General features: G+C 60.7%; 1 protein-coding gene across 1 annotated transcript in view; it reads left to right on the top strand.

Annotated features, from left to right (window-relative positions):
- Nucleotides 1-23,729, top strand: part of BSN (bassoon presynaptic cytomatrix protein) — a 78,714-nt gene extending 54,985 nt beyond the window's left edge. Inside the window, exons 4-12 of the mRNA XM_081525435.1 lie at nt 4,915-5,403; nt 5,849-12,493; nt 14,688-16,779; nt 17,092-17,882; nt 18,008-18,107; nt 18,628-18,759; nt 18,998-19,052; nt 19,417-19,509; nt 22,392-23,729. Coding sequence (XP_081381561.1) covers nt 4,915-5,403; nt 5,849-12,493; nt 14,688-16,779; nt 17,092-17,882; nt 18,008-18,107; nt 18,628-18,759; nt 18,998-19,038 — 10,290 coding nt within the window. The 3' untranslated portion in view covers nt 19,039-19,052; nt 19,417-19,509; nt 22,392-23,729. The remainder of the gene's footprint in view (nt 1-4,914; nt 5,404-5,848; nt 12,494-14,687; nt 16,780-17,091; nt 17,883-18,007; nt 18,108-18,627; nt 18,760-18,997; nt 19,053-19,416; nt 19,510-22,391) is intronic.
- The last annotated feature ends 27 nt before the right edge of the window (nt 23,730-23,756 follow it).

The following is a 23,756-nucleotide window of genomic DNA, read 5'->3' as shown; positions in this document are numbered from 1 at the left end:
CGTGGCCCAAGCCCTGTGGCTCTGCCTTCTCACTGGCTAGACTCTGGCCCCATCTCTCCATCCCGGTAGCCATGGCCGTACTCTAAGCCTTTGTTCTCTCTCTGTGCAGACAATGATCAGAGCTGTCTCACGGCTCTGCCTGCTTTGGGTCTTGCAAGGGGCTGATGGGAAGGGACTGGTGCTTGGTGTGTCCCCCTCCCCTGCCTTTCCCACCAGCACTGTTGCCTGTCCTCAGTGAGACTCTTAACCAGGCCCTGGGCCATCTTTGGTGTTGTCTCAGTGAATGGTCACTTGGCTCTTGGAGCAGTTTTGTGTTTCCCTGTGTGTTCTTGGTAAGAAGCTGTTGGTTTCTCAGCAGGTGGCCCAGACACATCCCTCCCTGGGAGGGAGGTGGCAGGAGGAGGTGGAGAAGAGAGCCTTTTCCAGGACCAAGGGTTAAGTCTGCCTTAGCTGTCTCTCCCCATCCAGCTGCCTCTATGCACAATGTGAAACAGAGGGACCCATGTCAGCATGCGTGCTGGGGACCAGGGGGAGACGGACCAGCTCCCTCCAGGCCTCTTAGACCTGCTGTGGCCCCAGCCACCTGTCTGGGCTGCCAGGGTGGGGACCATCCCCAACATATCTGAGCTGTTAAAAACCTTTCCACCTTCTTTCTCCAGAGGGAGTCCAGAGCACATAATGGAGGAGGCATTGAAAAGCTAGATCCCTTTTCCCTTTGAAATTTCCTCCGAAAAATTAACCATAGTGGTACTTACTTAGTGAGTCATTTCATAATTAAGAGTTGTTGATTCCAATTTTTTTTTTTACCTATTTATCTTTTTGAAGGATAATTGTACCCTCTGGCTTAATTTTTAATTGGCTTTTGGTTCAAAATAGTGTTTGTGAAGAAATTAGTGCAACTGGAATAGTTAGAGTAATGCCACCAGTTTCTTATTTTATTATAATTGCTGAAATAGCAGCCATGGTCTTGAGAAGTCAGGCCTTCACCCGGCAGAGGGCCTGGAGCCTGTGATGTGTGAGAGGGACTAGGGGTGGAGGCTACCTCTGCTCTACACCTGCCTCAGTCTGGCTCTGGGGAGAGATCTGGGGTCTTGTTTCCTCCACACAGGATGGGAGCCATAGCGCTCTCTCTTAGGTTTCTGTGAGAACCAGTGAAATGCCATACCTCAGATCCTTGTGCAAGGTCCAGCACACAGGCAGCCCTTCAGCCAGGAGGTTGGAACCAGAGTGTCCAAAAAGGAAGTCTCTGCAGGGACAAGAAAGTCCCTACCAGCCCTGACTGCCTGGGTGTGAATTGAGCCCGTGGCCCATGGCCAGCCCGAAGCCCCTCGTTTCATCAGGTTCGGCCCCGGAGAACGAACACATTTGGTGTTGCAGCATGAGTAGAGGGCAGCCCAACCGTGAAGGCACACCTTGGGGCTATCAGCGAGGATTCCTCTTATCGGAGGCAGAGGCCACAGTCAGGAGAGGAACAGCAGCCCAGTGATGGCCATGCCTGTGGTCCAGTGTGCCATTCTTGGGCTTTTTTAACCTCTGGGCATCCTTGTCTCAGGAGTCCTCGTCTGCTGTCCCTGGTCTGGCAGTAGGACCGGGGATACGCTGGGCTAGGCAGCCAGCCCAGCGTCACTGTGACCAGGTGGACACCTCGGCCAGCAATACATACGGAGAGACTATGTTCGGCAGGGCTTCCACGACAGCCGCGCTGGGCTTCTCGGCCCACGAGGCACAGCAGCTAGTGATTCTGGAAAGTAGGAGGTCTCACATGCCTGCCAAGGGGTCCCTACCAACTCTCTGACAACTCACATCCCCTTCCTCGCCCTGAGCCCACCTAGCTCCATCTGAAGGGAAGCACATGTGAGATGGTGATTGCCCTCAGGGGCTGCTACCTTCCTACCCCTGGAAAGGCACTGGACAGAGGGAGGCAAAGCTGACATGGTCATCAGAGCCTCCCATTGTCCATTCCCAGTCCCAGATCATCCCCAGCCCACTTGCCAAAGAGGGTAGGAAAAGAGCAAGCAAGCAGCTCCTCAGAACTGGGGCTGGGTGGCGGAGAGTATGACCGAGAACACACAAGTGAATGAATGAATGAGGGGTAGACACTAAATGGGGAGAGGGAATGAATGAACAGGGAATGAAGGGGTGGGGGTGGGGGTGGAGTGGGGGCAAATGAGGGGCAGAGATGCGAGCAGCATGAGCAGAGGAGTCAGAGCCGTAGTTCCCAGCTGCCTTCCCACCCCCAGGCACGGCCTGCGTCTCATCCCATCCTCATCCTCCAGAAGACTTGGGCCTTGGCCCAAGGTCTCCCCTGGCTCCCCCTCTAATGGTCCCAATGCCCTATACCCTTCTCCCCCCACCCCCAAGGGGCTGGGGAAGGGCCTCCAGCTGCCAGGTCAGGTGTTTATTTTTAGCTCTTCCCTCACATGCCTCCACCTCCCCCCCTCCCCCGCTGCCTGCTATAGCAGAGCCAGGAGCAAGAGGGCCAACTGGGCACCCCTTCTGCAGCCTGGCTGCCTCCTTGAGGAGTAAGTGTGGGAAGGAACAAGGCCCCAGGGAGCCTGTGACCACAGTTGACACACTCTGCTGAGGGCTGAGCCTCTGGGCTCAGGTAAGCAGGCCGCTGCAGGAGCTGGCTCTGAGCTCTTGGCATGAGGTCTGTCGCCTCCATCCTGGCCACCCTTCCAAGGCGTCCTTGCTTCATTCAGACTGTTCTTTCTGGGGCTGGGTCTGCTGGCCAGAGGTGGAGGTCAGAGGTTTGCCAAACCACCAAGGTGAACAAGGCAGATGACCAAGCTTCAAGAGGCCTAACCTGGATGGCCATGTACATGGGCCCAAGGGAGAGCCAGGGCAGTGTTACCCTGGCTTGGCCCCCTATCCAGGCCCAGATCTTCACCCCATCATGCTGATCCTGGGGCTAGGGAAGGGACTATTTGCTCATTTCTAGAACTTTCTCTGGGCCTCTGCCGACACCCTTCCCACTTCTCTAGGATTTTTTTGCCACCTCACAGTCCTCTCCAACATGGAGGGATTCCCACTGTGACCCAAGGTGATGCTGGCTCAGCGCACCCAGCAGTCTCCTTAGACACCAAGTGAGCCCATGGCCCAGCCAGGGGCCGGCACCCATGACCTTGTAGGACTTTGTATGGGGGACACACAGAGCATCCGATAAGGTCCCAGGGAGTCAGCAGTGGTGCTGGAACCAGGCTCTGCAAGGAGCAGGGTGAGGACATGCGGGACCTCTGAAGGGTTCCCCTCCATAGCTAAGCCCCTCTGCTCAGGACCTGGGTGTGGTATTCAGCCTCCAGGCAGGGTTGGAGCTCCAATCTCAGGGAAGCAGTCTCAAGGCCCCGAGTCCCAAGCCTGTGGAGCAGCCCTATCCCTCAGTCAACACCCAGGCCATGCCACCTGCCTGGCCTGGCCTCCCACCAGGGCCCAGGGCAGAACCATTGATACCGCACCAACCATGGTGGCCTGCAGGTGCCAGGCCAAGGGCAGACATCTTGGAAGTGCCATACTTCCAGGGTTCTGTTGAGTGGACTCAGGGATGTCCTGGGCCCAGGGGCAGTATGTGAGGTAAGGGTGCTAAGGATTCTGGCCCTCTGGGCTGGTGAGGGTCAAGGGCTCTCTCTTAACCCTATCCCTGGCTCTCTGACCTTGTGGTTCCATGTCTCCTGGTTCCCCTGACACCCCATCCTGATGGTCAAGCTGCTGGCAGGAGCCCGAGGGTCTGGGCACCCTCATGTGTAAGAGCAGGACAGTAGGGGTGCCAAGGCTCTGCACCCCTGGGGCGAGAACAGGCACTGGGGTGCCTGTTACTCTCATTCCCCGCCCAAGTCCCGCCAAGGAGGAGCTCTGACTCTGGAGGAGGCCCCTGGAAGACATCTCCTGCCCGCCACTGAGCTGCTACAGAAATCACCTGCTCAGAGGCACTCAGACCCCTCCCTGTGCAGACGGTGGCACCTGGGGGGGTTCGACTTCACTGCTGGGGTTCTGGAAACTTCACCATTGATGTCCATGTCATACTCGGAACGACCCCTTTGGGCTCTGAAGACTGTGTACCAGCCCATGTGTCCGTCTTAGTCATGGCTGTGTCTCCAGCCCCCAGCACTGAGACTGACACAAAGAGAGTAGTCTTGAAAGTGAGGGGCTGATGGTGGAGGAGGATCCCAGCCCGGCTCTGGAGGGAGCAGGGCCCCTGGCCTCAGAGCCAGCGCACAGTCCCCATCAGAACAGCCCAGAGCCCAGGGAGCAGGAGGATGCTTTTGCATGGGGGTCTTTATTGGTCTAAGACAAGGTGACTTGGGTTGGGAGGTGTGAGCAAAGGGGATTGCTTGGCCTCGCCCCCAACCACCAAGCAGGACTTCCCCTAGACAGCCTCCCCTGGCCCCAAGAGGCGGTCCCCTCCCAGCACAGCACTTACTTGGGAATGGAGGATGGTGTCTGAGGCCTGAAAATTAGGAGGCTGGGGAGGGGCAGTGCATCTGGGAGGTGCTCCCAGCCTGATGCCCTTCCTGAAATGGTGCTCACCTGGGGGACTCTGCTCCACTCCCAGGGGCTGTCCACACCCTGGAGGGAGTCCCCAGCCCCCCTCTTCCCTAGACCCTGTGCTGCTTTTGTAGCCTCCTCTCTCATACAGGTCCTCCTTTTCAGCCTAGTGAAAAGCTCCCTGTGGGGTAAGGAAGGGACCCTTGCTTGGGGTTTGTCTTTTTAACTCTGTACACGAGCATCTAAAGGCTGGGGCCTTCTGTCATTTGGGACCAACAGACCCATCAGTCTTTTGTTCCTCGTGCCTGTAGTGTCATGCTTCGGGAGACTTTCTCCTCCTTATGTTTACAGAAATAGTCACGGAAGTCATCTTTAAGTACTTCAGTGTCTTTGTGATTTTCATCAAAACCCTCTTCTCTCGTTTCCTTACAGAAAACCGAGTGGCTCTGTCTGAACTGCCAAACTAAGCGGCTTCTGGAGGGCAGCCTGGGAGAGCCGACGCCCCTGCCGCTGCCCACCTCACAGCAGCCCCCTGTGGGGGCCCCTCACCGTACAGCTGGAACAGCTCCTCCAAAGCAGAAAGGGCCACAGGGGCTGAGCCAGCCATCAGGCCCCCTGCCTGCCAAGACCACCCCCCTGCCCACCAAGGCCAGTCCCCTGCCCACCAAGGCCAGTCCTCTGCCCACCAAGGCCAGTCCCCAGGCCAAGCCTGCCAGGGCTTCTGAACCCAGCAGGACCCCGAGCAGTGCCCAGGAAAAGAAGACAGGAGTCCCAGCTAAAACTGAGCCTGTGCCGAAGCCCCCTCCAGAGACCACCCTGCCCCCTGGGACTCCTAAGGCAAAGGCTGGGGTGCGGAGGACCGAACCCACCACCCCTATCACCAAGGCTGTTCCAGAAGCCCCCAAGGGTGGGGAGACGGAGGTCAGTCATCATTCCTAGGGGTCCTGGCTTTCAGGCAGGGGAGTGTGGATAAGGGTTTAGCTCCCCACGAGACTGGGATGTGGACCTGGGACGGCCCTTTGGGCTACAGAGGACAACAGCAGGGCTGCCTCGCTGAGGCATGGTGGGCCTGGAGCTTGTGGGTTCTAGGCTGATCCTGTGTTGGATACCTTTTTAGATGCTTTGTTGCATCTTTGCTACCATTAGATCTAGTAACACTTCTCTTTGAGAACCTAGGAATGCTTGGGGCTTGACATGGAACCTGTGAGTTATGCAAGCCCAGAGAAATGGAGTGGGTGGTGGGCCCTGATTCCCCTGGGGGTGGAGGCACCCCCTCCCTAGGGCCCCGGGGGTTGACAGAGAGGCTGGGGCTCCCCCAGGAGCCGTCTGCCCTCGGCAGTCAGCATCTGCTTCTTGCCCACTGTAGGAGCCGGGGGGCAAGGCTTACTCTCAGGACCTGTCTCGGAGCCCACAGAGCCTCAGCGACACAGGCTATTCGTCCGATGGCATCTCCAGCTCGCAGAGCGAGATCACCGGTGTTGTGCAGCAGGAGGTGGAGCAGCTGGACAGCGCCGGGGTGACGGGGCCCCGCCCACCCAGCCCCTCGGAGCTCCACAAGGTGGGGAGCAGCATGCGGCCTTCGCTGGAGGCCCAGGGCCCGGTCCCCAGTGGCGCGCGGAGCAGGCCGCCGAGTGGCAGGGCCGAGGAGCAGAAGCGGCGGCCCCACTCTTTGTCCATCATGCCCGAGGCCTTCAACTCCGACGAGGAGCTGGAGGAGATCCTGGAGGAGGAAGAAGACTCCGCAGAGTGGGGGCGCCGGGGGGAGCAGCAGGACGCAGCGGAGTCCTCCGACGACTTTGGGAGCCAGCTACGGCACGACTACGTAGAGGACAGCAGCGAGGGCGGCCTGTCCCCTCTCCCGCCCCAGCCCCCGGCCCGGGCGGCAGACCTGACCGACGAGGAGTTCATGCGGCGGCAGATCCTGGAGATGAGCGCCGAGGAAGACAACCTGGAGGAGGACGAGGCCACCCCCGCTGGGCCCGGCCCGGCCAAGCACGTCTCCCAGAAGGGCGGCCCCCGGCCCCGGCCCGAGCCCAGCCAAGAGCCGGGAGCGCCGCCCAAGAGGCGCCTGCCCCACAATGCCACCACAGGCTACGAGGAGCTGCTGTCTGAGGGAGGCCCCCCAGAGGACGTGGATGGCACTGCCGGGGCCCTGCAGGGCGGGCTCCGCCGCTTCAAGACCATCGAGCTCAATAGCACGGGCAGCTACGGCCATGAGCTGGACATGGGCCCGGGCCCCGACCCCAGCCTGGACCGGGAGCCCGAGCTGGAGATGGAGAGCCTGACGGGCTCGCCCGAGGACCGCTCCCGCGGGGAGCACTCGTCCACGCTGCCGGCCTCCACGCCCAGCTACACGTCGGGTACCTCACCCACTTCCCTGTCCTCGCTGGAGGAGGACAGTGACAGCAGCCCCAGCCGCCGGCAGCGGCTGGAGGAGGCCAAGCAGCAGCGCAAGGCCCGGCATCGCTCGCACGGGCCTCTGCTGCCCACCATTGAGGACTCCTCGGAGGAGGAAGAGCTGAGGGAGGAGGAGGAGCTGCTGCGGGAGCAGGAGAAGATGCGGGAGGTGGAGCAGCAGCGCATCCGCAGCACAGCCCGCAAGACCCGGCGGGACAAGGAGGAGCTGCGGGCCCAGCGGCGGCGCGAGCGTTCCAAGACACCCCCCAGCAACCTGTCGCCCATCGAGGATGCCTCACCCACGGAGGAACTGAGGCAGGCGGCCGAGATGGAGGAGCTCCATCGCTCCTCCTGCTCCGAGTACTCGCCCTCACCTTCCCTCGACTCGGAGGCCGAGGCCCCGGAGGGGGGCCCCGGCCGGCTTTACAAGTCAGGCAGCGAGTACAACCTTCCCACCTTCATGTCCCTCTACTCTCCGACTGAGACCCCCTCGGGCAGCACCATGACCCCCAGCTCCGGCCGGCCCCTCAAGAGCGCTGAGGAGGCCTACGAGGAGATGATGCGGAAGGCCGAGCTGCTCCAACGGCAACAGGGCCAGGCAGCAGGGGCCCATGGGCCCCACAGTGGTCCCTCTCAGCCCGCAGCTCCCCGGGCCCAGGGTTCCTTTGAATACCAGGACACCCCAGACCGTGACTATGGCGGGGTTGCTCAGCCGGCCGCGGAGGGCACGCCAGCCGGCCTGGGAGCAGCCGTGTACCAGGAAATCCTCCAGACATCCCAGAACATTGCCCGCATGCACCAGGCCTCCTCGCGGGACCTGGCCTTTGCTGAGGACAAGAAGAAGGAGAAGCAGTTTCTGAATGCCGAGAGTGCGTACATGGACCCGATGAAACAGAATGGCGGCCCACTCACCCCTGGTACCAGTCCCACCCAGCTCGCTGCCCCCGTGTCTTTCGCCACCTCCACCACCTCAGACAGCAGCGGGGGCCGAGTCATCCCTGATGTCCGTGTGACTCAGCATTTTGCGAAGGAGCCTCAGGACCCCATCAAGCTGCACAGCACTCCCGCCTCCCCCAGCTCCACTTCCAAGGAAGTAGGCATAGGCTTTGCCCAGGGCCCCGGGGCCTCGGCCTCCATGGCTGCAACCCCTGGTCCGGCTGGCCTGCCACGAGGGTACATGGCTCCAACTTCCCCAGCAGCCTCTGAGCGTAGCCCTTCGCCCTCTTTTGCTGGCCATGGCTATGGAAAGAGCCCGGCCACTGCAAACTATGGGTCTCAAACTGAGGAGCTACCCCAGGGCCCCCGTGGCCCAGCTGTCATTGGGCGGGTTACCAGAGAGAAGCCCCTGGGCGTGAGTGAGGGTGAGAGTGGCCCCCCACAGACCTCCCGGGGATATCCCTACTTTGCGGGCTCCAGCCCCCCTCTCTCTCCATCTTCTCCCTCAGAGAGTCCCACATTCTCCCCTGGCAAGCTGGGCCCAAGGGCCACTGTGGAGTTCTCTACACAGACGCCAAGCCCGACCCCTGCCTCAGACATGCCACGGAGCCCTGGTGCCCCTGCACCAACACCCACAGTGGCTCAGGGCACACAAACACCACACCGACCCAGCACGCCTCACCTGGTATGGCAGCAGTCCTCTCAGGATGCCCCGTTCATGGTTATCACCCTGGCATCAGATGCCTCCAGCCAGACCAAGATGGTCCATGCCAGTGCTTCCACTTCCCCAGTGTGCTCACCTGTTGACACCCAGCCCACCACCCATAGCTACAGCCAGACAACACCTCCGAGTGGGTCTCAGCCCCCCGAGCTGCCTGGGCCCCCTGGCTTCCCGCGGGCACCCAGCGCTGGTGCAGATGGGCCCCTGGCAGTGTATGGCTGGGGCGCCCTGCCTGCCGAGAACATCTCCTTGTGCCGGATCTCCTCCGTCCCTGGAACGTCTAGGGTTGAGCCCGGCCCCAGGCCCCCGGGCAGTGCCGTGGTAGACCTTCGCACCGCCATCAAGCCCACGCCCATCATCCTCACTGACCAGGGCATGGACCTAACCTCTCTGGCCGTGGAAGCGAGGAAGTACGGCCTGGCTCTGGATCCAATCCCGGGACGCCAGTCAACCGCTGTGCAGCCTCTGGTGATCAACCTCAATGCCCAGGAGCAGACACATGCCTTTCTCAGCACTGCCACCACCGTGAGCATCACCATGGCCTCCTCTGTGCTCATGGCTCAGCAGAAGCAGCCTGTGGTCTATGGAGACCCCTCCCAGAGCCGGCTTGACTTTGGCCAGGGTGCAGGGAGCCCAGTGTGCCTATCCCAGGTCAAGCAGGTAGAGCAGGCCGTCCAGACCGCGCCGTATCGTGGTGGGCCTCGGGGAAGACCCCGGGAGACCAAGTTTGCCAGGTATAACTTGTCCAACCAGGTAGCACCTCTGGCCAGAAGGGACGTTTTGATCACTCAGGTGGGCCCGGCCCAGAGTGTTGGCCTCAAGTCGGGCCCAGTGCCAGAGCCTGGTACCGAACCCCATCGGGCTGCCACTACAGAGCTGCGGTCGCACGCCCTGCCAGGTGCCAGGAAGCCGCACACGGTGGTGGTGCAGGTGGGCGAAGGCGCAGCAGGCACCGTGAGCACACTGCTCCCAGAGGAGGCGGCAGGGGCCCTGGACCTCACGGGGATGAGGCCTGAGAGCCAGCTGGCATGCTGCGACATGGTCTACAAGTTCCCCTTTGGCAGCAGCTGCACGGGCAGCTTCCGCGCCACCCCAAGTGCACCTGAGAGGAGTGTGGCAGAAGTTGCCCCATCCGGCCAAAGCAGTGGCCCCTTCTACAGTCCCCGGGACCCGGAACCTCCTGAGCCCCCCACCTACCGGGCGCAGGTGGTTGGGGGACCTGGACCCCACGAGGAGCAGAGGCCCTACCCACAAGGCCTCCCCGGCAGGCTGTACTCCTCTATGTCTGACACCAATCTGGCTGAGGCCGGCCTCAACTACCACGCCCACAGGTTTGGGCAGCTCTTCCAGGGCCCTGGGCGAGACTCGGCCATGGACCTCAGCTCCCTGAAGCACTCCTACAGCCTGGGCTTTGCAGATGGCCGCTACCTCGGCCAGGGCTTGCAGTACGGTTCATTCACTGACCTACGTCACCCCACAGACCTTTTGACTCACCAACTTCCCATGCGGCGCTACAGCTCAGTGTCAAACATCTACTCGGACCACAGGTATGGCCCACGGGGAGACGCAGCTGGCTTCCAGGAGGCCAGCCTGGCCCAATACAGCGCCACCACAGCCCGTGAGATAAGCCGTATGTGTGCGGCCCTCAACTCCATGGACCAGTACGGAGGGCGGCACGGCAGCGGTGGTGGGGGCCCTGATCTCATGCAGTATCAGCCCCAGCCCGGGCTCAGTGCCCCGCAGGGCTTGGCTCCCCTGAGACCTGGCCTCCTTGGGAACCCCACCTTCCCAGAGGGCCAGGGGAGTCCTGGAAACCTGGCCCAGTACCGGCCTACAGCTGGCCAGGCTGCAGCAGTCAGACAGCTGCTGCCATCCACAGCCACCGTGCGGGCAGCCGACGGCATGATCTACTCAACCATCAACACTCCAATTGCTGCAACACTGCCCATCACCACGCAGCCTGCCTCAGTCCTACGGCCCATGGTGCGTGGCGGCATATACAGGCCTTATGCATCTGGCGGAGTCGCAGCCGTGCCACTTGCCAGCCTGACGCGCATGCCCATGATTGCCCCACGCGTACCTCTCGGGCCCACGGGGCTGTACCGATACCCTGTACCAAGTAGATTCCCCACCCCTGCCAGTGTTGCACCCGCTGAGGGTCCCCTCTATCTGGGGAAGCCAGCTGCTGCCAAGGCCCCAGGGACTGGGGGGCCCCCCAGGCCAGAGCTGCCTGCCGGGGCTGCTCAGGAAGAACCACTTTCCACAGCACCCCCTGCTGCTGCCAAGGAGGTGGGAGCAGCCCCAGCCCTGGGGGCGGGCCAGAAGCCTCTGGGAGAGGCCACTCCCGGGGGTGGCAGCGGGGCCCTGGGCCGGCCGGGGCTCGAGAAGGAGGATGCCTTGCCGGAGGAGAGGCAGCGGAAGCAGCAGGAGCAGCTGCTGCAGCTGGAGCGAGAGCGGGTGGAGCTGGAAAAGCTGCGGCAGCTGCGGCTGCAGGAGGAGCTGGAGCGGGAGCGTGTGGAGCTGCAGCGGCACCGTGAGGAGGAGCAGCTGCTGGTGCAGCGGGAGCTGCAGGAGCTGCAGACCCTCAAGCATCACGTGCTGCAGCAGCAGCAGGAGGAGCGACAGGCGCAGTTTGCCCTGCAGCGGGAGCAGCTGGCCCAACAGCGCCTGCAGCTGGAGCAGATCCAGCAGCTGCAGCAGCAGCTACAGCAGCAGCTGGAGGAACAGAAGCAGCGGCAGAAGCCACCCTTCCCTGTGGCCTGTGAGGCACCTGGCAGAGGGCCGCCCCCGGCCGCCCCGGAGCTGGCCCAGAACGGCCAGTACTGGCCACCCCTGACCCATGCGGCCTTTATCGCTTTGCCTGAGGGGTCCGGGCAGCCGCGTGAGCCTATGCCGCACCGCGGTCTCCCCAGCTCCGCCTCGGACATGTCGCTGCAGACAGAGGAGCCGTGGGAGGCGGGCCGCAGCGGCGGCCTCAAGAAGCGGCACTCCATGCCACGCCTGCGGGACGTGTGCGAGCCGGAGTCGGCGCCCGAGCCCTGCGGGGTCAGGAGGATCGCGGACAGCAGTGTGCAGACAGACGACGAGGATGGAGAGGGCCGCTACCTCCTGACCCGACGGCGCCGGGCGCGGCGGAGCACCGACTGCAGCGTCCAGACCGACGACGAGGACAGCGCCGAGTGGGAGCAGCCCGTGCGCCGCCGCCGGTCCCGTCTCTCCCGCCACTCAGACTCCGGCTCCGACAGCAAGCACGATCCCATGGCCTCCTCCTCCGCTGCTGCCCCCGCCGCGAGGGCCACGAGCAGCGTGGGCATCCAGACCATCAGCGACTGCTCCGTGCAGACGGAGCCTGACCAGCTACCCCGAGTCTCTCCAGCTATCCACATCACTGCAGTCACCGACCCCAAGGTGGAGATCATCAGGTACATATCGGCGCCTGAGAAGACTGGGCGCGGCGAGAGCCTGGCCTGCCAGACGGAGCCAGAGGGGCAAGCTCAGGGCGTGGCCGGGCCGCAGCTCATGGGGCCGACCGCCATCAGTCCCTACCTGCCTGGCATCCAGATCGTCACCCCAGGGCCCCTGGGCAGATTTGAAAAGAAGAAGCCGGATCCTCTGGAGATCGGATACCAGGCCCACCTGCCCCCGGAGTCCCTCTCTCAGCTTGTGAGCCGCCAGCCTCCCAAGTCCCCCCAGGTCCTCTACTCACCAGTCTCCCCCCTGTCCCCACACCGGCTCCTGGACACCTCCTTTGCTTCCAGTGAGAGGCTGAACAAGGCTCACGTGAGTCCCCAGAAGCACTTCACAGCTGACAGCGCTTTCCGCCAGCAGACGCTGCCGCGCCCCATGAAGACACTACAGCGCTCCCTGTCTGACCCTAAGCCCCTCAGCCCCACCGCCGAGGAGTCTGCCAAAGAGAGGTTCCCCCTCTACCAGCACCAGGGGGGACTGGGTAGCCAGGTATGGGCACCGGGGCTGGGCCAGGGTGGGACAGGGGTCTCGGCCTAGCCTGGGGGGCCCCACAGGGAGGGGCACCTCCTGGGGTGGGAGTGGAGTCACCTCCAGCTCCAGAGGCCCAGAGCTAGAAGTCGATGGTCGGAGGCACATTGGGTGCATATCTGGTGGAGCCCACAGCCTAGCAAGGTGATCCTGGGCAAGACACACTCACACTTGGGCCCCCACGGCCATCTAGACCCTGCTGGAAACTTCAGCCCCTCCCTAGAGCTGCCTCTTCACAGCCCACAGCTGGCCTAGACTCTGCCACCTCCTCCTTCTGGCCTCCTCAGCTCTCCCATCCAGCCTGTGCCCCTTCGAGTCCAAACGTCTTCTCTGGATGTTTCCTGGGAAAATGAGTAACATGGGCCTGGCTGAGCTGCTCCCCAGTCCCCAGCTCCAGCCTGGCTCCCCTTGCCCCACACAAAGCCCCAGCCCCCTGGACTACCCTTCAGGGCCCATCCCCGTAGGCTACAGTGTGCTCTCCACCTCATCTTGTCCCTTGCCCCCATCCCACCCTCAGTGAGTCTGTTCACACACCTGTCTTCTCCCCTAGATAGCGGCTCCTTGTCTGTGACTTTAGTTGCCAGTGATGTCCTGGAACTGTGAGAGAGGGCCTGGCATGTTGGGAAGATGGGGATGGCAAGGGCCTGACACCAAGGACTTTGAATGCCAGGCCAGGAGGGATGGGCTTTTCTCAAAGGCGCTTGCAGCTTCTGGATGTTTCAGGCAGGTGAGACAGGACGAGATGAGTATCTTAGGAAGCTTCCTGGGCAGAATGTGGGCAGGTGGACTGAAGAAAGTGCCTGCACAGTGGCCCTGGGGAGAGCCTGCAGGAGCCAGAGGCATTATGAGGTATACTGACCTGTTTTCTAGGTAGGATGCAGAGAAGGGAGAGGTGAGCCCTCGAGGGGTGGGGTTGTGGAGGAGAGCCCTGGGGTATGCAGCCCAGAGGGGAGGGGGTGCGATATGGAGTCAGCGCTGGCAGGGAGAGCAGGTCAGAGAGGCAGGGGGTCCTGGCTCCACACTAGGCTCAGCACAGAGGTCCCATGCACTGGCCGCACTACCGTGAGCACTCATAGCATGTGATCAAAATGACAAGAGATGAACAACAGCATGAGGAGTTCAAAGAGGGAAATTTGTTCCATTCCTTCAAAGGCCACCCTTCATCCTGAGGTTTAGGGACAGATTAGCATTTCCTTTAAGACACGTTGTTGAGAACAAGTGAGAGGTCTTTGTGTAGTTGCTTGGCAAGATAGACCATAAGAAGTCCAGTGTCAGTCCCCAGTGTATTTGGGAGATTTGGGTGGTCCATAAAACCCAGAGGCCAGGGAGCTAGAGACAGTGGGAGAGCAAAGCTTCTGGTAGTGTGGACCTTGAGGCAACACAGAACAAGCAGGTGAGCAGGGCCCCACGGAGCGCACATTAGGGAGCCCTGACCAGGAAGCCAAGGAGCCGGAGATACGGCTGCAGAGGCCCTTAAGGGGTCTGGCAGCCTCAGAGTATGGGGGCTGACAGGGATGTGAAGGAAGCTGGGGCCAGGCAGAGAGCATGGCCTGGCAGAGGGTGATACAGGGCTGCAGGGGGGAGGAGACTGAACAGGCGGCTGAACTGCCTTTCACTTGAGAGAGGAGGAGGGCAGGAGGCAGAAAAGACTCAGAGCCTGCAGCTCCTGACCTCGTCAGCACGCACCCCTGGCTGTGATCCTCTAGGGAATCTGGTGGGCCCAAGACCCTCTCCACTCCTGTCCACGGCCCTCTGCTGCCCTTGGCCCCTGCCAGCTGCTCAGACCCACACCCAGAGCCAAACCCGTACTCTCCTGCCCTCAGTACACTCAGTGGGAGGCAGAAGGTGATAAGCCCACTGGAGATGAGCAGGGGTTCTCAGAGCCACTGGGGGCCAGGCCAGTACTGGGCATCAGCACAGATGATCCCCTTCCTGCTCCTTCCTCCTCGCCCACCGCCCTGAGCTCTGGGAAGGAGAAGGCCCAGAACAATCACAGGCTCTCCTTCCAAGGCCATTGAGTGGGCAGGGCAGGCCTCAAGGCTGCCTGGAGAACCAGGGTGCTGACCCCGGCCAGGCCAGGGCTCTTCTACCCCGTGCCCCAGCAAGCCACCCACACCTTGGGTCTCAGTGCTGCCCGCCCTTCCCTCTGTCTCAGGTGTCGGCGCTGCCGCCCAACGGCCTGGTCCGCAAGGTGAAGCGGACACTGCCCAGCCCCCCTCCAGAGGAGGCTCACCTGCCCCTGGCTGGCCAGGCTCCTCCCCCGCAGCTGTTTGCAGCCAGCCTGCTGCAGCGTGGGCTGGTAGGGCCCGCCGCTGTCCCCGCCACCAAGGCCAGCCTGCTCCGGGAGCTGGACCGGGACCTACGGCTGGTGGAGCATGAGTCCACTAAGCTGCGCAAGAAGCAGGCGGAACTGGACGAGGAGGAGAAGGAGATCGACGCCAAGCTCAAGTACCTGGAGCTGGGCATCACCCAGCGCAAAGAGTCTCTGGCCAAAGACCGGGGTGGCCGTGACTACCCACCCTTGCGTGGTCTCAGTGAGCATCGCGACTACCTGTCGGACAGTGAGCTCAACCAGCTGCGGCTCCAGGGCTGCGCTACCCCAGCTGGCCAGTACGCGGAGTTCCCCGTTACTGCTGCTGCCGCCGCCCCTGCCACTCCCTCCGGCTCCGCTGCTTTCCAGCCGCCCCGGTTCCCACCTCCAGCGCCGCTGTACCCTGCAGGCAGCGCTGGGCCAACTCAGAACGGATTTGCAGCCCACCAGGCACCCACCTACCCCGGTCCCAGCACATATCCAGCACCTGCTTTTCCTCCCAGCACCAGTTACCCCGCTGAGCCTGGCCTGCCCAGCCAGCAAGCGTTCCGTCCCCCGGGCCATTATACAGCCCAGACGCCCCTGCCAACCACACAGACCACCCTTTTCCCAGCCCAGGCTGACAGCCGTGCCCCCCAACAGAAGCCACGCCAGACATCACTGGCTGACTTGGAGCAGAAAGTACCCACTAACTACGAGGTGATCGCCAGCCCCATCATGGCCATGTCTTCAGCCCCGTCGGAAACCAGCTACAGCGGCCCCAGCCCCGCCGCCAGCAGCAGCTATGAACAGGGCAAGGCTCCTGAGCTGCCACGGGCCAGTGACCGTGGCGGTGTGAGCCTGAGCCCAGCCCCCATCTACTCCTCTGACTCACACTACACCAGCCTGGAGCAGACTGTCCCGCGGAACTACGTGATGATTGACGACATCAGTGAACTGACCAAGGACAGCACCTCCACCACCCCTGAAAGCCAGCGACTGGAGCCCCTGGGGCCGAGCAGCAGTGGGCGTCCAACGAAAGAGCCAGGAGAACCAGGGATCCTTGAAGGGTCCGCACTGCCCTGCTGCTATACCAGAGGGGAGGAAGAATCCGAGGAAGACTCTTACGACCCCCATGGTAAGAGCAGCCACCACCGGGGTGTGGAGAGCAATGGCCGACCAGCCAGCACCCACTATTACAGCGACAGTGACTACAGACACGGCACTCGAGTGGACAAGTATAGTCCAGGCCCTGCGGGGCCCAAGCACCCCTCCAAGAGCCTGGCCCCGGCTGCCGTCCCCTCGAAGCGCAGCAAGCACCGGAAGCAGGGCATGGAGCAAAAGATCTCCAAGTTCTCACCTATCGAAGAGGCCAAGGATGTGGAGTCAGACCTGGCTTCCTACCCCTCCTCAGCAGTCAGCAGCAGCCTGGCCTCTCGGGGCAGGAAGTTCCAGGATGAAATCACCTACGGGCTCAAGAAGAATGTGTATGAGCAACAGCGGTATTATGGGGTGTCCAGCCGGGACCCAGCAGAGGAGGATGACCGTGTGTATGGTGGGAGCAGCCGGTCCCGGGGGGCACCCGCATACAGCGGGGAGAAGCTGTCCAGCCATGACTTCGGGGGCCGGGGCAAGGGATACGAACGGGAACGGGAGGCTGTGGAGCGACTTCAAAAAGCGGGCTCCAAGCCCTCATCTCTGAGCATGGCCCACGGCCGGACCCGGCCCCCCATGCGGAGCCAGGCCTCTGAAGAGGAGAGCCCTGTCAGCCCCTTGGGGCGGCCCCGCCCTGCTGGGGGCCCCCTCCCCCCCGGGGACACCTGCCCACCATTCTGCTCCAGCCACTCCATGCCCGATGTCCAGGAGCACGTCAAGGAGGGACCGCGGTCCCACTCATATAAGCGTGACGAGGGCTACATCCTGGATGATTCCCACTGCGTAGTTTCTGACAGCGAAGGTAATGGCAGCTGGGGGTGATGTCTGCGGATGCTCAGCACCTGGGGGGCCTTGCCTGCCCATGGGGCCCTGAGCCCTGAGATGTCCCGGCGGGGCTAGGCCTGGTGCCTCACCTGGTGGGCCCTGCTGCTGGCTGCCCTTCCTCCTGCTCCACCCACGCCCTGGCCCCGGCGGTGGGAGGGGGGGCTGGGGACGTGGCGTTACGCTTGTGGCTGTGGCGCCCACTCTCTGTTTTCCTTGCATGGCTTCAGCTGGGCCTGCCCCCTGCGGCCAGCCCGGGGGGTTGACCGTGTTCTGTTTTTGGTCTCTGAAGCGTATCACCTGGGCCAGGAGGAGACAGACTGGTTTGATAAGCCCCGGGATGTCCGCTCTGACCGGTTCAGGCACCACGGGGGCCACGCAGTCTCCTCCTCCTCCCAGAAGCGAGGCCCTGCCAGGCACGGCTACCACGACTACGATGAGCCCCCCGAGGAGGGCCTGTGGCCACACGATGAGGGTGGCCCGGGCCGCCACGCCTCAGCCAAGGAACACCGACACCACAGTGACCACGGGCGGCACTCGGGCCGCCACGCCAGCGAGGAGCCGGGCCGGCGTGCTGCCAAACCACATGTTCGGGACGTGGGTCGCCATGAGGCCCGGCCTCACCCGCAGCCCAGCCCTGCCCCGGCTGTGCAGAAGAAAGGTCAGCCTGGGTACCCCAGCTCCGCTGAATACTCACAGCCATCCCGTGCTCCGTCAGCGTACCATCACTCTTCCGAGAGCAAGAAGGGCTCCCGGCAGGCCCACCCCGGGCCTGCAGCACTGCAGCCAAAGCTAGAATCCCAACCGCAGCCACAAGGCCGGCAGGCAGCCCCAGGGCCACAGCCATCCCAGCCGCCGCCATCCAGGCAGACGCCCTCGGCCACAGCGTCGCGCCAGCCGCAGACACAGCCGCAGCCACAGCAAGGGCTCGGGCTGCAGCCCCCGCAGCAGGCCCCATCGCAGGCTCGGCTGCAGCAGCAGGGCCAGCCAGCTGCCCGGGGTCCGGCCCCTGCTGCCAGCCAGCCAGCAGGGAAGCCTCAGCCAGGCCCCCCGACAGCCACAGGCCCCCAGCCATCAGGACCAGTAAGTAGGGCTCCGGCACACGGATCCCCCGCAGGGTGGATGCTGGGACCGCAGCTTGGACAGGGCCTGGGTTCCAGGCTGGGCAGAACAGATGGGCAGTAGCTCAGCTGTGTTCTGTTTTGCAGCCACGGGCAGAGCAGGCGAACAGCTCTAAAGGGACCACCAAAGCACCCCAGCAGGGGAGGCCTCCTCAGGCCCAGCCACCACTGGGACCTGGCCCTGCAGGTGAGCCTGCCTTTGGACACTCTTGTCTATGACCCAGAGTACCTGCCCTCTTCCTACGCTGACAGGCACCCTGAGCTTCCCCACACTGCGTGCTGTCACTGCTTCCTGAGAAGTGTCCAGTGCAGCGCTGCAGGCCTCCCCAGCAGAAACAAGCCTGGGCTTAGAATTAGCCAGCGGGTCACTAGTACGGGGGTCTTAGGGCCCAAGCAGCTCCGAATGGAGTGCCTGGGAGGGGCTGGTGAGCATAGTGCGAAGACCTAGCTCCTTATTTTCCATCCTCCCTCCTCCCTCTTCTTCTTTGCCTTTCCCTTCCTTGCTCTTTCTTTATCGTTCTCAACTTCTTTCTTTTTTCTGCTTCTTCACGCCCCTTTTCTTCCTATTCTTACCTTCCTCTCTTGATTTCTCCATCCTCCTCCCCACCTTCCATTGCACAGGGCACCTGTGTTGCCATTACTCGCCTGCTCAGACTCTGAAGAGCCGGTCCAGGCACGGTTCATGATGGTGGCTCCTTTCCCCCTAGGCGTGAAGGCTGGAGCCAAGTCTGGAGGGACCCCAGGGGCTCCTGCCGGCCAGCCAGGTGCCGAAGGGGAGAGCGTGCTCTCCAAGATCCTCCCCGGTGGGGCCGCGGAGCAGGCCGGCAAGCTGACAGAAGGTAAGCGGTGCCTACGGCCGGGTCCGTGGTGAGCGGTGCTTGCGGGCCCTACCGTGGCAGAGTTCGGGTCTGGGGAATGGTTCCAGGCTGGGCCACCCGGCACCTGTGGCTGCCTAGTTATTCTCAGAGCGGTCCCTGCCCCTCGGGCCAAGCTTGGCTTTGGCGCACCGAATGGCCTTGACTAGAAGGTAGCCTCACCCACTTTTCTGACACCACTTTCCTTTCTTCTGTGTCACAGCTGTGTCTGCTTTTGGCAAAAAATTCTCCTCCTTCTGGTGACCATGCCCTGCAGGGTGAGTATGAGCCTCCTGTACCCACCTTCCCCTGGGAAAGGCCTGAAGCACTTGATGGGGGGTGGGGGGAGGTCTTCTGGGAGGAGCATGGTCTTCAGCAGCGGGTGATGGGGTCAGAGCTGCGGTGTCCTCCCCTGAGTGTGGGAGGAGGAAGGGGAGGAGGGGCCCTGTGCACAGAGGGCCCAACGTGGGGCCTATACAGTAGAGGTCCCCAGTGAAGAGAAGCCAGGGCCAGCTTCCCTTTGTCCTTTTCCAGCACCCCCAGCCCCTGACAGTGCTCTGAAAGCTACATGTTGACATTAGGTTGTAGGGGGCTCCCCAGGGGTGCAGCTCCTTTCAGCCCTCCCTTGTGTATACTCCACAGGCTCTTGAAGAAATGAAGGGAGATGATATCATTGCTGTGGAAAAATCTCTGGAGTCAGAGGCCTGGGCGCAGCTCTGGACTCTGCGTATAACAGTGAGTATCAGGACCAGGCTGGGCTGGGCAGAGGAGGAGGTGAAGGGCCGAGGCCGCCGACCAGACCGACCCAGCTTCTGCAGGTGTGAGCTAGGAGGGGCCTGGGGGAGCTTCCTTCAGCTAGGACAGGCCCAGCAGCTACCTGGAGGCAGAAACAACTTAGCCGGCTGAGATGACTCAGGTAGTAACCTTAAGAAGGGACCGGTCAGAACCAACAGTGCCCCACAACTTGGGCTCCATACCCTGGGTGCTGATTCCAAAGCCCCATCTCTGAGGCCTAGTGCTGGTCACTTTGCTCCAGATGTTCAGATGAAGCTGGAGTCCCCAAACCCTGTAGAGTTAGCAGTCCTCAGTGTGACGTCAAAATAAAATTGACCTCACAGTTGCAAGATGGACATGAAGAATGAGCGGAGAGGTGGATGGGAGAGGGACAGAGAGTCGGGGGAGGACACCCAGACAGGAGTCTCAGCTCCAGACCAGGTCAGCCCAGGAAGAGAGCGGAAGGGCCTCAGGAGGGGGGCCCTGGCTCTTGTTGGGCTGTGGTGATCAAAGCAGGATCAGAAGCCTGGGCCTAGAGCCTTCTCTGGCCCTGGCCTTGCCTCCAGGCAGGCAGGAAGAAGTGGTACCTCCTGAAGGATGGCGGGGAGGGTGCTGGCTGTCTGTGCTGCTCTGCACACAACCAGGGACCACCTCCTCGCATTCCATAACTTTGGGGTCCTCTTCCTACCCCTCCTGTGCCACTTCTGCTGCTAAGAGTATGGAGGTATGGGTGCTCCTCATGGTGGGCAGGCATGTGTGTGGCAGGGCCAGGCGCTCAACAATCAAATCACAAGGGAGCCCTGGGACCAGCCGGGGCCTTTGCCAAGGCCTGGCCTGCTTGTAGGAAGGGGTGAGATTGAAAGGGCCACCTGTCTCTGGAGGACCAGTGGGGTGACTGGAAAGGTCCAGTTCCCATCCATTTATTCATTTATTCAGTAAGTGTTTGTCAGGTACAAGTAGGTGCTGGGCCCTGTTCTGAAGAGTGCTGAGGATCCAGCAGAGAACAAGACTGGGTCCCTGCCCTCTGAAGCTGGCAGCCCGTTAAGAGGGGCAGAGAAGAAATAAGTTAAAAAAAAATAAAATGAAAAGGTAATTTCTGGGATATCCCTGGATGTCCAGTGGTTAAGACTCTGCACTTCCAATGCAGGGAGTGCGTGTTCGATCCCTGGTTGAGGAACTAAGATCCCACATGCCACACAGCGTGGCCAAAAATATTAAATAAAATGAAATTGAGTGAGTCCTTAAGGAAAAAGAAAACATTTTTAAAAATGAGAAGCATATGAATCTATTTTTAAAAGTCTTTTTTTTAAAAAAACAAAAAGGAATTTCTGAAGGTTTTACGTGTTCTAAAGCCAGTGAGGCAGTTATGATGCAGAGGGGTCTACTCTAGAGAAGGTGGTCAGTGAAGGTGAGGCTCTAGTGGGGAGAAGAGGCTGCTGTGGAATGTGCCCAGGTGAGGGAATGGCACCTGCAGAGCCTCCAATGAGACAGATAGACTTCAGGGACAGACAGAAGGCCAGCACAGCCATAGCCATAGAGGAAGGGAGAGATGTCCAAGAGTGTAGTCAGAGGAGCCAGCTGGGCTGGGCTTTGCAGGCCAAAGTGGAGAGCCCAGAATTCATTCTAAGGAGACTAGTCACAGCACAGCACTCCAGCATTCATCCCGCCTTCACCCCCAGGGCAGCGGACTCCCTGCCACCTTCCCGCTCGGCCACATGTTTTCTCTGAGTTGCTGTGGAACAGAGGTGAAATGGGAAGTTGTGCTGAAGGGAGGGGAGGTAGGGGCATCTCGGGACCAGGCCCACCGCAGGATCCGCCTTGAGTGTAGGGCCAGGGCTGTGTCACTGGGGAGCGAAAGGAGCCACCGGCATGGCTTCGTCCCACGTTCCGCCCCATGATGCACGGGCCACTGAGGCCACTAACTGTGGACTTCAAGGAGTCTCCCTCAAGGTCTGGCATCCGGCTGATTGGTCCAAGCGGTCAGTGCTGCTGTGAGTGTCTGTCTCCTGGTGTCTTTTGTGGAAATTTCAGAAGTGGCCTGGGAGAGGCTCATCATTTTAAACAAAACCCCATCTCCCTCATTCTTTTTTTTAATAAGTTTATTTCTTTCAAGGTTTACAAATAACAAAGGTGTACCTTGTATTTAAAATTGCCATTATAGATGAGAGCGTGCATGCACAGTCATTTTTGTTTGAGTAATATTTTTAATGTAATAGATTTTAAGATGTGGTGAGGGAGAGATCTGACAGAGATGAATGTGCCAAGCAAAACCACAACTGTGTATCTTTTAAACCACATCATGGCTGTAAGTACCATGTTGTTAAGGATTCTCATGAAGTGCCATAGACTGTACATCAAATTAGAGTACTGTTTCTTCAGTGTTATTGTTTTCAGAGCCACATTTTGTTGCTTATTTGCTAGTACTAATCAGTCAAAGGGCACCATTTTTTTTTTTGAAACCTAAACTGTCTCAGAAATGGCCAATTCAACTTTACAGTAACAAAACAGACAGCACAACACAGACTCTCTCAATACAGATAAACTCACACATACTGGAGATTATATATAATAGATATATATAAAGCAACTTGTGCTAAAGAAATGTTCCTTCCTGGCCAACCTGATTCTTCTTTCTTCCTGACCTTTCTTTATGACCTTAGACCTGCCCCAGCACCCATCTCCTCCGCCTCAGTGGGGCTGGGATCCCGTGGGTGTGGAGAAGCCGGGCCATCAGCCTGTGGCCGACAGCTGGAAGGAGGGCGGGCGGGAGGCAGCTGTCCATGGTGCTTGACCAAATTTTTCTTTCCTTTTTCCTTCTCTCCTTCCTCCTTTTCTCCTCCAAGCATCTACAATCTGACAAACCTTCGGCCCAAAGATTCACACGAGGTGGGACATGGCTGTCGGGCCTCAGTTAAGGACAGGATGTTTTCTAACAGCAGCTGCCGGGGTGAAGCATCTGCTGGTCACATGGGACCACTGGACTCGGGTACCCGTGACTATCTTCCCAGAGACCCTGCTCTCCTCCAGGCACCACCGTCAAGGCGCAGCCATCAGTGGGAGGGAGGAACGCTCTCTGGAGACCATGCCACATGGCAGTCTTGCTGCTCTTCCCATAGCTGCCCTCTGCGGCCCGGCCAGCCCGGCCTCCAATGCGTTATACACAGAGTTGGGGCGCACGCTGCCTGTTTTTGACGGATGCTGCCCTCCCTCCACCATGCCAGAAGTTTTTCCACAGCCTTGGAGAGGGGCTTTGACAGAGGGCTGGGGGCCCCGGGCTCTGTTTCCTTCACATTCCAGCTGGCCCAGATCCCTCCGTGGCCACAGGGCCCTGCCCCCCGTCACCCTATCCTCTGGGTGACACCGGAGCAGGCGTTCACGTGGCTAGTGTGGGATTGGGAGAACTTTACAAACATTAGGACCTAACACTGTCTCATCGCTGAAATCAGAGGCCATAGCACCGAAAAGCAGCGTGGGCACTGGCTGAGGCTTCTCCCAGCCCGTGGGCGGCCGCGTGCTAGCACGCCCGCCGCCATCTTCAAAGCCATTCCCCCCAATCATCGTGAGCATCCCAGCGGCCCCGCCATTGTCTCGACCAGCCGGCTCCTCGTTCGTACACCTGGGGATTTCTTTTGATTTCAAGAACAGCCTTAATCATTTCAGTTTGATTTAAGTGTATACCTCATAAACATTGTTCTTTCGTTTCTCCCCCACCCCTCCTTTCTCTCTTCCCTCTCTCGGCTCACCTCCTTGCCTCTCCCCTCCACCACCACCTTGTGACTGATGGTTTGGTTTCCTCTTTGCTCTGCCCCTGCTCAGCACAGGGAGAATGTTGACTAAGAAGCAATAGTGGGCAGCAGGCCACCAAGAGCACAAGCCCAGGGCGGGGTCTAGGGAGGCCCCTCAGCCCGCCTCTGTTTACTGTGGAACTCCAGTCCTTCTTAAGCCATCACCAGTGGACGTGCTCAGAGCAGAGGGGCCAGGGCTTCTGCCAGCCGAGTGAGGGAAGGGCCCAGAGCCCTGCGCTGGGGTGGGTGGCGCCATCCAATCCACCCCAGTGGACTGGGGGTGGCTTCTCCCTGAGAACCTTTCGTCTGGGGCCTCCCTTCATCTTGGGCACCGCCGCAAGTCTCATCTCTAACGTTCTATGCAATGAAATATAAACCCTCAAAGACAACTGTTAATATTTATTAAATTCCGTGTTATGTATA

Source organism: Giraffa tippelskirchi, chromosome 9 (assembly GCF_054371585.1).
Source record: "Giraffa tippelskirchi isolate mGirTip1 chromosome 9, T2T-mGirTip1v1.2.pri, whole genome shotgun sequence".
NCBI lineage: Eukaryota > Metazoa > Chordata > Mammalia > Artiodactyla > Giraffidae > Giraffa > Giraffa tippelskirchi.
The sequence above is the reverse complement of the archived record's forward strand: the minus strand, read 5'-3'. Positions and strand labels throughout refer to the sequence as shown.